The sequence below is a fragment of the Myzus persicae genome, unplaced genomic scaffold, assembly GCF_001856785.1.
Source record: "Myzus persicae strain clone G006 unplaced genomic scaffold, MPER_G0061.0, whole genome shotgun sequence".
Lineage (NCBI taxonomy): Eukaryota > Metazoa > Arthropoda > Insecta > Hemiptera > Aphididae > Myzus > Myzus persicae.
In genome coordinates this window covers 256418-270177 of record NW_019101823.1, presented here as the reverse complement: position 1 = coordinate 270177, position 13760 = coordinate 256418, and the positions used below count along the sequence as shown (strand labels likewise).

The 13760-nt window shown below is 30.2% G+C and overlaps 1 protein-coding gene across 3 annotated transcripts in view; it reads left to right on the top strand.

The window, feature by feature from the left end:
• Positions 1-13760, top strand: part of LOC111030534 (probable nuclear hormone receptor HR38) — an 86083-nt gene that overhangs the window by 32505 nt on the left and 39818 nt on the right. For 2 of the 3 annotated variants that reach the window (XM_022310071.1, XM_022310069.1), the window contains exon 2: positions 3140-3225. In XM_022310071.1, coding sequence (XP_022165763.1) covers positions 3205-3225 — 21 coding nt within the window. In that variant the 5' untranslated portion in view covers positions 3140-3204. Of the gene's footprint in view, positions 1-317; positions 782-3139; positions 3226-13760 lie in introns of those variants that run through there. The other variant, XM_022310068.1, reaches the window with a different exon arrangement.

Here is a 13760-nt window from a genome sequence, read left to right as displayed (position 1 = left end):
TATCATTATTATTATAACAACAATAACAACAATACCAGCGCACCTTGTACGCTCGTGTTTGTGTGCGTGTGTGTGTGTGTGTGTGTGTGTGTNGTGTGTGTGTGTGTGTGTGTGTGTGTGTGTGTGTGTGTGTGTGTGTGTTTGTTTGCGTATCGTTTTTATGTATCCTCGGGGAGACGCCCGCCGGTCCCGCCCCCGTCGCGATTTCGGGCCTTAATAAGGGTCGCCCGTCCGCCCCGCCCTGTCCCAAAGGGTCTCGGGTCCGACACGACGCGTGCACACGAAAAACGGGCGCACGCCGGACGCCATCGTCGTCGGTACGCGATATTTAAAATAATAATAACAACGTCATTTTGTCGCACTCGAACCGTCGCAGTGGACGCGTCGACGCGTTCATACGATTTAACAATATCATTATTGTACGTTATTAATATCTGCACTCTTCGTGCCCCCAGACGTCCAAATTCGCGTTCAGCTCCTTTCCGAAAACCTCTCCACGACGCTCACTGGACGGTGGCGTTTCGACATTCCGTTATTGTAATAATTATCATGCGATAAGTCCCTCGGTTACGACTTTTTCTCTTCTCGTTCACCACCGACCCGACTGTAGTCCGATGACCGCCGGCCATCGATTATTATTATATTATTGCTGTGAATCCGCTTCCCCGCGTGTATGACGACATTATAATCATTACCACTATTATTATTATCGTAAAACACCGAAAACCACTGTCTCGGACGGAATTAATACCGTACGACATGTTGTCGTCTTACAGAAAAGGTTAGTGAGTATTATATATATATATATAAATCATTATGGCACGCGGATATCTGACGCGTTTAAATGCGATTTCGGCGTAAAATAATAACTATTACTGTCACACGCGTTACTATATCGGATTTTTAATATAATAATACCCGCAATATAAATTTTCAAATTAACGGTTGAGGTCCAAAAACGGGTAGTGTACTTACATATTAACCGGTTAATGTATACCTTACGCACATATAAATAGTACACAAATTATACATTTAGCCGCCTCAAATATTATGATGTATAATGAATCCAATCAATGCATTGACAAATACGTCAGCAGGTGTTGTGTGGACAAAGTATTAGTCGTATTACTATAATCATCGTAAGGCCGGTACAACAATGATTCGATAATACAGAATCTGGTGTTGTACTGTTCTAGTAGATGTCGAAAACCAAATCATACTAATCCGATCTTAAATTATATACTATACTTGGAGAATTTCACTATTTAATTAAGATTTAAAAATAAAATAAAATTATCTAGTAGGACAACAAATGTTGAGTTTGAGTGACATGTAGAATTCTAGAGTATTCCATCGGCTTTTTCGCTTAGGTACATTTATTTTAGAATAGCAGCAATTATTCATACTGAAAACATTTTTTTTACAATTTTGGAAAACTGGAAAAAGATTATACTTATATATTAAATACTGTTTCACGCAATTTTTTTTTTTATAGCCAAGATTTCTAAAATATCTATTGTTAGGTAAGGTTCATCAATAACAATAATCTACTGTCGTTATTTGATTAAAATCAAAGTGTGTGCTATACTTATTCAGCCGTAGATTTGTGTAATGTACAAATTATAAACTGGTAATTTACGAATTAGTAAACGTTTTATTAATAGAATATTTTTACTTTATCCGTTTGGTATATGGACATTGCAGTGTTCACCACAGCCCAATAATGTGTACATTATCCGTCTTTCGTACTTTACCCGTAACATATTATACATATTTTATACGCGACGGGCTCTCTCCAGATAAACGTTTCTCATTCGCAACGAGAAGATCGTGTCTCTGTGGTGTTATTTTTTTTTTTCGGTGCGAACGAGCAAAAATCCGATGGCGATTTCAGCGTAATTTTTTCTGCGGACGTTGTCTCGTGAGAACATTCCTCACGAGATGCCTTACAAACGTACTCCGTATATTTAATATTATATACGCCACACAGATATTAAACAGCTCGCACACGCACACACACACTCACGCATTTATAATAATACGAGCTATGTATAAGACGAGCATATAAGTGTCCCCCTCCCCAACCCCGTGCTTATGTATCTAGTTTGCTCGAACAGGGATAATAATTTCTAAAGCTATAATGAATTATTTGAAGAGTTATCAATTTATCATATATGTCGAGAGACATCGCTAGATCATAATATTGTTATTAAAGGTGCACTTGCTGTTCGCGGAAGACTAAATTGCTATGCGGAACTGCGGAAAAAATCTCTTTTGTTTCCACCGAGATACGAACAGCATTGACTTTTATTTCTGTCAAAAACAATATTTTACCTGATTAACGAAACACATCAATGCAGGGGGGTTTTCATAGTTCAATCAGTAATCTAACATTATAATAGCCGCTTTAGTAGTCCACGCGTGGAATGCCTATATTTTCGGTTTTATTTATAGTAAAAAAATCATGAATGAACTATATATTGCTGTTTGTTGCAGCGATGAAGGACGAGTGCATCATAATGTACCTATCTACCAATTATAATTATATTGGTACATCTTGACATCTTGGCAATTAGTGTAAATTATGCGAGTTTTTACTGTGAAGTTAAAATCATCTTTATACATTACCATTTTTTTTTTTACCAAATAAAATTATGGAAATTGTGACGCTAAATAAAATATAATTTCACGGATTGCTTTGACATTAATTTTGAACACGATTTCGTCATAGCTCGCAATTTTTCGTTTTAACTCTCTCCACAAAGAAGGCACTGCAGCAGTGTTCAGCACATCCGCGGTCCTTTTCGTTATCATATTATTTCAATTATATATTGTAGCTACACTATGCTACGTAATACTATAGAACTTATATAGATAAGACATTTTTTTTCAAATGAGATAGGATTAGACATTATTAACTATTATTATATAAAATTGAGAGGAATGAGAAAATAATACGAATTATTTACCATGTAATAGCTAGTTTAATATTATATAATAATTTATTAATAATAATTATGATAATATTTAACAATATTATGAAAGTGTGGACATTATAAACAGTATAAGCTTATTTACACACATGTATACGTTGTAACTCGACTATGATTTAACCGTTTGTATTCAATGTATGTTTCAGGAAAAGAAGATACTTCAAACGAAGTATACCATTCTACTGGTCCGTCGTACCCAAGTCCATCGAGTATGCTTCTATTCCAGACACAGGTTAGACACCATAATATAATAACAATTAATAAATGATTAGCCTCTCGCTGCATTTTTCCGGCCCAATAAAACTTCCGACGACGGCATTTTGTTCCCACGTGATGATGATTATTATTATTGTTTGTTCGGCAACGATTTGCGTCGAATCGATCAATTGTACGAGGTATTTTTACCGAACACGGCTATTACGTTTTTTTTCTTTAAAAAAAGTGGCTACTACACCATTTAATATAGTCTACAACATATTATAATAGATTAAAAAAATAAATAAATAACATAACTTGAAGGGGGAAAATGATTTATTATTACATTACGTATAGATGTAGCTTACTATATTATACTAGTTGTATGTGTCAACTTACGCGTAGGTACTTTTAATTATTCTCCAGCCATGAGTTTGTGTCTAAATTTAAATTTGGATAACCTACTGGTTGGCTTGACGTATATTTAGGAAAAAAAATGTTTTAATAATGTACCTACGCGCTGCCGATCAAGTTCAAAAGTTTGTGATGGATTTATGTCGAGGACAGCTTCGAGCGGTATACATTATAACATAATGTATTAATTAAAAACTGTTTAAACTCAAATGTTTATTTCATATTTACTTTTCAATTTAGCCTTGTAATTACTTATACACGAGTTGGATAAATATTTAACTTTAATTAAATTGTCATATTTTGTTATAAAAGTCACATTTTAATAAAACATTTTAAAACGAAAATACAATATTTTTTGGATAGCTCGTTAGAGGCTGTTAATAATTATATAATATAGATGATTTTTTTACAAAAACAGATGTAAAAAATTAACTTTTTAAAATCTAATGCGATACCGAGTTATCATCGCACCGCACGTCCAGTTGCACCGAATGGACAATTTAATGAAGTTTAAGCGACATTTTCTGCCCGACTTGACGCATTTTCTCATAATATGTACGATACCTATCTATACCATCTTACCTTTATATAATATATCTATATTGTATTATTATATAGCAAAATCGATGTGTACAAAATAGCTTTTTCTATCTTGTTATTTGCTCGGCGTGGGTTTCAATATAACAAGTTAACGGGTATATATTCGATCTCAACAGTCCGATCAGACGAGAGACTTTCGATAATAGGTGCTGTCATAAAACGTATATCTAGCTTTAAACCGTAAATACGAGCAGAAAGTATCCAATATTTTTATAATTTGTCAACTTTGTAATAATTATTACATTTAAGGTCGTAGAAGATTTTAGATTTTTATTTAATATAAATTGTGCTCAACTATCGAAATACAGCTTTGTAAAAATAATCATATTGCTACAACGTATATTATTACGTATACGTATTCTATAGAGGGCACACATTTTTCTCCGTCCTACACACTTGAAATTATATTTTTAATATACCTCTCCTGCTCTGCAGTCTTCATTTATTACTCATCATTGTGATTATTTGCTGAAATCAAGATACTTTTAAGATTATGACAATTAAAACAACTACATAATAAAGCATTGTATTCCGTCAAAACGTCAAAAGCTTTTATTTACAATTTTTATTTTTAAAAGTTATTAATAATTAAACAAATAAAAAAAAATAACTTTCTTACAAATAAAATATTTAAGTTTTTAAACTGTATAAATACCTAATATTATTCTTTATAATTATTATAATAGTTGATGAACCGTAATTATTACAATAAAGTAATTCCAATGATTGGACAATGGAGACAGGTTTTATTAGGTATATTATTTTAGGTATTATAGAAAGAGAAAATATTTTTGCTAGAGTATGCCCTCTTAAAAATAAACACTCAAAAAGCATAAAAAGTTTTTTAAAATCTTGTTTTAGACAATATCAAATCATTAGGAAACAACATATTTCAAAAAAATTAATATTTTTATAATTTTCATTTTTACGATTGTCTGCAGGTTATAATGTTTAACCTTTTTTGAATGACAGCATTTATTTTTAATTAATTGTCGATAAATATTCTACCGAGGAACTCAATACATGAAAAATTAAGTTCGAAGTGTAGGTACCTATTTATCACTAGACTTCTGAATAATTATTAGTCGTGTACATAAGCCATTGTGTTATTAGCATTAATATAGTACTTACTATAGGTACCTACTTATATAATATAGCCATTCGTTTGAAAATTGTCTATTTATGGTACCCAATGTAGCCTGTCGTTAGGTTTAATACGACCATTCACTTTTGATCAAGACTTATCTAAATATTTGAACAAAAGTCTAAGCATTTATTACATTTTTTATTTAAAAAAACAAATTTATTCAGTATAGGTTTAACATTATACATAACAGTTGTATCTTTGCAAAATGTTTTAGGTAACAATTTAAAAAAAGTGTATTATACCTCTTTATACTAGGCACCTAAATATTATATATTAAATTTGTGTATTATTGTATTATCATTTGAACCGTTTCCCGATATAATAAATCAATTACTATCACAGTGACGAAGTGAGAGGTGGTGTATGGAGGGCTGTAGCCTCCTCCCCCCCCCCCCAAATTAAAAATATTATTTCCGTGGTCTATATAAAGTTATTGCAAAAATACTAATTTTACATAGCCGCACAGAAACCGAAATCTAAAATAAAATCACAATTTCAGTATGCTAAACGTGTATTAACCCGAACAGTTGAACCAACTCTGTTTAAGAGCATTATCAGCCTCTCCCCATCAAAAAAAACCTGGCTACCCTACTGGACTATTCAACAATCAGTAGCGGAAAAAATTATTACCCATTGTCTATAGTATGTACCTATGTAGCTTCAAAAATTGTATTAGATTTCTTTTAAGAAATGGTGCAACGGGAAATTTTCATTCTCAATCATTTTTTAATCTATTTTCATAATATTCCAAAGACACAAATAGATTTATTATAATTTTACTATAAATCCAATATATACGACCACACGTATTATGGTAAACAGCCAGTCTACGTTTAGATGAATAACCGTATTAAAATTCAATTTTTTTTTAAAGCCTCTTTGATCGATTCCAGAAAATCTGAAATTTAAATTTCAATCCTTTGATAAATAAACTACCCATATCAAAAGTAAAAATCAACGAAATAATAAACAAACAGCAAACAAACATCTTTAGTATTAATAATACATTAATGCCTAATGAATATTACATTAAAAAAAACATACACTCACACAATAACATATCTTATACTGGGTACTATATATTATTATCATTGATTTTTTTATAATATGCTATGAAGTACTTACAGACTACAGTATTAGGTAGAACTACTAAAGTTTATTATAAATGCAATGTTATTACATATGCGTCAACCTACTTTATATGTGTTTATATTGGATCGAGATATTTCAATCCAATTTTTACCAGAGCTTATGTAAGGAGGAATATTTTAAAAGTAATATGACGACCGGGAATTATTATAACAATTTTAAACGGTTGGATTGTTTGTTATCGACGCGACCAATCATCCAATGATGGTAATGTTTATCGACGACGATTATAATACATACATTATGCATACATTTACTTTCCCATAATACTATAATAATACACCTCATTCAAATACAATTATCAATCATTGATATTGTAATAATAATTCGACGAGATACACTGATAAGTACCGCATTGCTGAGTATAGTGATAAATATCGACCAACTAAACGTATCATATCAGACCATAGTCACGTCATGCGGGTAGGTAGGTAAACGAGAACTAATTTTACAATTACCATACGACTCGAACTCTGGAAACAAAATATCATTAATATCGATTTACCAATAACTGTATAGACAATGATTTGGTCAGAACAGTAAGTTATCGTTTTATATAACAAGTAATGTAAAAACAAGAATAGTATAAAATAAAACACAAATTTCATCTATAGATGTATATTTCTTGAGAATTTCATGTAATTGTCAATCGCACTAATAGCAGTGTAATATTCGGTTTACAGAGTATAACAGAAAGACCTGACGAATGAAAATTGATAGTATTAATTGATAATTTGAAAGTTAGTTATTACGTTTCAAATTAATTTACTCCAAAAAAATATTGCAAAAAATAATCTATACTTGACTTAAATAAACGTGTTTACTATCAAAATTACTTTACTTTAAAATATAGGGTTCTGTTCGATTTCAGTCGCACTGGTTCAAGTGAAATAATAATATATTATTATAAAGGTAGCTTCGCAAAAAATGTATTGATATCATACACCAAGATAAATAACAATAATCATACATTTTTTAGTCGTATGGGTGTAGGTATACAGAGTACGAATCCCTGCGAAAAAGATCGAGTAAAAAAAGTATACATGGAAAAAAGGCCGGTTTGATTTATTGTTTACATTATCTACAGTAATAACTAACAGAACAGTATTAAAAGATAGCACAATTTAATCTGTATTATAAAATATGAAATACTCAACATAATATAGTAGGTATGTCAAACCTAAATTATAAGTTTTGAATTATATTACATTATTCTTATATGGATTATTTTTTATGTTGTTACTTATTAATAACAAATTCTAAACAGACGCTATAAGCTACATCAAAAAAAAAATAGAAATTGAAAATTTAATATGGACAGTTAAAACGTATGTAAAAAACAAATTATCATTGTAAAAATTAATATTATGTAAAAAAAAAATGTCGATTGTCAGCCAATGGCCCTCGCCGCCGAGGCTTATTTCTAATAATAATAGAAAAAAAAATTACAAATTAATTTTCAGTATTATTAATTTTAAATTATATTAATAAATGTATATTTATTTATGAATCAAGACATTTTTTCATAAAAAAAATCAAACTGGACTTTATTTCCGTTTAGGAGTTTTGTGGTCGGACTTATTTCCGACTCCCACACACTATACATCATATAGGTATTTTGTAAGTTATAACAGTCATCACTACCGTACCTAGATACTATGGGTTCTATAAATATAAATAAACACAAAAATATATACCTCCGGATTGCCATATCTACACTGTATTATTATAGCAATAATCGCATATACCAACTAATATAATAATATATTGTAGGCACTTCAAACCCTGCAATACCTACGTTCTGAGTTTAACAATAACAACAATATTATAATATAACAAAAGCGAACAATACGATATTAGTATAAAATTAATAGTCTTTTGTCGCTATGGCCATGTACTCACACACACACACACACACACACACACACACACACACACACACACATAAAGACACACACGTACCTACATATTATACAACACGAGTGAGAAGCGGGTGATTTCGGACGTGCGGGGGTGTAGGATTTGATACGGACGAGTTGTTTTCCGAGTCGCTGACATTTATGAACAAAACGCTTCTTCGCAAGACAACTACCCCCCCCCCCTTGCACGCACAAGTAGCTCCGCCACCGACAACCCCTATTCACCGCGCTCGTATACAATATTATAGCTTCACGCACCGAATCACACAACTCGCTTAATAATATTATATGTTCGTTTTGCGGAATTCGCCGCCAGCCCGCCGCACTCGATATTTAAAAAACCAATCCGTTTTGCGACTCGGCATATTCATATTATTATATCAACGCGGGCACGTAAAATACACTGGTACAATATATATATATATATATATATATTATTATATAGGTATGCTCAGACCCCGAGGGTACATTATTATATTAGGACAGAGTCATACCAATACACATGATATAAGAACCTACGAGGTGAAACCACGAGTGCCGGCCATCCCTCTACACACACTTGACTATTATAATATGATACAATGTATTACATTATATTCCTTAAGTCGAAATCGAGTGAACCTATCGTAAATCGCAAAAAGTGGGTTACCCACGGTCAAATTTTGAATTTTGCTCGGCCAACCTATTGTATAGAGTCGTGATAATCTCCAAAAACATTTGGGCAGAACCGAACAAGCTATGAACAATATATTTCAAATTGGTTTACTTGAGTTGATTTTTTAATTATAGGTTTGTGGTTCAAAACCAAAAATACTACTGAGTTACAGCTATTAAAAGTTTGAAAATAAATCAATTTTATAGATTCATACTGTTAGAAATTCGAATAAGAAGATATATAATATAATATCAAAATATATGCTCAATGTAAACATTTTCTACCCATTTATGACGACTTACATTAACATAAAAAAAAAAAATTACGGATTTTCAAAATTTAAAAAAAAATTACAATTATTGATTTATTTTCGAGCTTTAAATAGTTTTAACTTAGACAATTTAAGATTAAAAGCATATAGTTAATGGATCAAGATGACTAAAGTATAGTATGTTAAATCTATATCTAGAAAAAATGGGTTGAAATGAAAAACTTATAGTAGTATTGCACTGTGCAAGTAACATAAGTTAAAATGTACACATTTTCCAAAACTTTGAATATCGTTACTGGATAACTACAGGGTGATGTTTAAGCATTCTCGATCTATTTTTATGGCTAAATTATGCATATATTAAAGTTAAAACTGTTGGAATTTTTAATTACACTTATTGAAAACTATTTTTCAAATCATTGAAATTTTTTCTGACGCCCGAGGATCATCCTATGACAAAACAAACTTCAGTTTTTCGAATAGGAACGCCTTCGTTTTCCATTTTTAATTATTAAGCAGATATTTTTTTGAGAACTTTGATGTACCTAAACCAAAACTCATATGAAATATGATCTTTAAGTCTACTTAAAAATTCTAAAAGTCAGAATTTGAATAGATGTAATATTAAAGGTAAAAATTGGGGGAGGGTGGTTAGTATGCTTAAAGAATCACCTGTTTAGTTATCAAAACAATAACCACATTCCAATATAAGGTTATATGTAGGGCTCGGATTTATATGTATTTATTTAACCAAAGTATGTATTTATGCAACAAAAATATGTACATAAATATGTGCTAAAAAATGTATAATATGTATTATCAAAAAACAAAATTATGTACATAAATATGTGCTAAAAAATTTATAATATGTATTATCAAAAAAAAAAAATATTATTATAAATTAAAATGAAATGTAATAAAAAAAAATATTTATCTAACTATCTAATTATTATGGTTACAATTAATAATGACATGCATTTTTAAATTTTCGAATTCGAAAGATCGCCGATTATGTCCTAAAATTGATCTATATCGACTGAAAGATCTCTCAACTTCGACTGATGTTATAGGACAATATTGCATGTTGACTATGTCTGAAGGAGAAAGTTCTACAGTATTATTTTGTACTTTTTTAAACATGGGCAAGTCTGTATTAATAAATAATAAATCGTAAATGAACAAATTATCGAAATATGTAGGAAAAATGGAATTATTGAGAAATATGTAAAAACATGTACTTATGGCAAAATATGTAAAAATATGTAAAATAAAATATAGTTCATTTTATTGGAAATCCCTGGAAACGAATTTATCACTTACCTAAATTAATTTATCAAGTCACAGTAAAAATATGTATTTACATATAAATCCGAGCCCTAGTTATATGGATGAGGCTTTAAGTGATTTAAACGTCATCTAAGAACAAAGGACTCATAGTAGGTAGGTACTTATACTATTTCCTTGGGCATGTCCCGTTTCCAGTTTCCTGATTTACACATAGCCATTTTCCGCCGAAAATAAAAAAGGTATGATTCTCGTCTCCGCCAAAATTTATTTTTGTGATAAGACGTTTCCGCCAATTACTATGTGGGAACCATGTACAATTGTTACATATTCTTATCGTTATACATTTTAATACAAGTAGATGATAATATTGCATTAGTTGAATATACGCACAATTTTATTAAAGTTTTTAAAATATTATATGATTGATCAAAAATAAATTAAAATATATTATTTTTAGCACTGTTAATCGTACCTTTTTCGTTTTTGGCGGAAAAGGGCTATTGCAGAAACGGGTAACTTCCATTTCCTTGCTACGATTTTCGAAAAATTATGTCATGTTTTAAATTTAATTCAAATTCAATAGGTAGTTTGTATGCAAATAATATTGACATTGCTGCGGTAATATACCGAATAATATAATATTATATATGAAATATAATACCAGCTGCAGATATTTCCGATTTATTGAAAAAAAAAACTAAATTTTCCGGACTCGAGTCCCTCGACAATAATATATAATATATAATTTATTATTATATTATAACCAGCTGTAGTGTCGAGTGTCGTGCTCCTCCTCCGCAGTCCACGCGTCGTCGGCCATTCACCACCTCTCGGTCGTTGGTTTACAAGTGCATTTTTTAACAGGAATAAAATGGGACAACTCGTATCGCATATATACATGATGTGTTGTATAGGTATACACACACACATACACACACATATATTATTATATTGTACACGACACCTCTGGCCTAATTAAGGGGGAAGGGAGTTAGGCGTTGGTATATGTCCCTTTGAGCTGCAGCGAAATATGGGTAATATATAATATTTCGATGCGCTCGTTTATCATGTACCATACAATATCCCTCGCATAGTGTAACTTAAAAGTCAAAATGTATAATTTTACACGGGTTATTGGTTTATATTGTTACAATGTACCTATTATTATATAATATCATGCTGGTGCACTTTGTCCGGGTCATTGAAGTATTTTATACCTGCCAGACTGACTGTAGAGACCAGACACTCCGATTGGAAAAAAAAAAATCCTAGTTGCGAGCCACTTATACAGTTATATTACATATGCACCTATACGATTTAATATGTATACTTTTATTACAAATTTGTGTTCACTCGAACCCCATGATAGGCATAGTATGATGCCAAATACAGGTACCTATACAAACATAATACAGTGATGCGTATGAACAATTTCAGACGGCGTTATGCCGAACTCGTTAAATTTATAGTAAACAATAATATTATTGTATTTGAACGCTAAAAACGTAAAATCGATAAGTATATAAAAATAATTCTATCTATGAAATAACTACATGATAGCGATTTTAAAGCGTTCCTTATAAAAAATAATTTTGAATGCAATTTTTTTAGCATAAAAATTAATGCTACCTCTACCTATTTATGTTTAAACTTATAGATTAAGTGTATCTATATATAGGTACACAATTAAATGTATATTATGTTAAAATATTATAAAACTATTTAAATGTATTAATTATTTCTTTGTTTAAATTATATTTCTAATATAATTTGAAGTTAGATAGTTTTTATATGATGGATATAAATATATAATTATTAAGTTATGTAAATAGAAACAATTATACTCATTTAATATTTTTGTATCATACTAAGTATTATAATGCCTAGTAGGTATCTGTTTGATAAAATATTTTGTGATATTTTATTACATAATAAATATACAGTGATATACTCTATTAGGTACAAACGCATACACACATTCAAATAATATCTCTTTGAAAAACAACTAAATAATACTAATTTATAATTTTTAGGTATTAATTATTATTGATTAGTTTATTACTTACTACTTATTAGATTTTTCTCAAAAATACAATATAGGTACTATGTGGAAAGTACTGTATAAAGTTTAAACACTATAGTTTTGGTTTGGAAAAAAATTAAGTACGCTATCGTTGCATAAAAAAATTAATTTTTTTTTTAACTTAATACAACGTTTTATAAAAATTGGTGCTAATTTTTAATTTAACTGAGTTAATCTATAATCAAATTAACTTCTAACTTTTAACTTTTTATTATTGGTGCATATTAACTTAACTAAACGAAGTTAAAAAAAATCATTAACTTGTCCAGCCTTGATATTTGGTATAATTGGATTTATTCTAGTTAAATTTTTACTATCTAATCATTATAACAAGTAAATATTTTAATTTTAATCAATGGTATAGTTGTATCTGATTTTATTATTACCTGTTATATTATAAAACGGCAGTTTATGGGACAAAATAAAAAAGTCTAAAGCTCGTAACTCGATGCTAGTGATTTTGTGAAACATATTATTTCTAACTGACTCAATAAATTTGTTTTTCCTCGCAAGCTCGTGAAAATTACCGCTCACCTGGTATATCCAAGAATTCTAGTCCGCCACCTGGTATATACAATAATATAATATAATATATGATATTACACTTTCATCGCAGTCAAAGCGGTGTGTACCTATTACATGTCCATTTATTACATTGTTTTTAAATCCGGGGAGAATAATATTTTAATTTGTCCAAGTTTGATAAAAATGGTAACTGTATATCAGAACAACTACCAAGGGACGTAGACAGAAAACATTTTCAGATTGAGTTAGATTATAGGAATATTATATTATATTTCTGAACAAAAATACCGAGGATACAACATAGGCGGGTAAAACTTATTTATTTATTTATTCGTTTTCGAACTAAAAGTTTAACAATAGATTATGAACTAATATGTAATTAAAATAACAGAAGTTGACCAGTGGCCATCTCCAAGCCGCTGACTGTGCGGGAGTGAGAGCTCATAATACAGTATTAAATCAATGATAATAGTAAGTCATACATATGTGAGTATATATGTTACATTAAACAATAAAAATGTC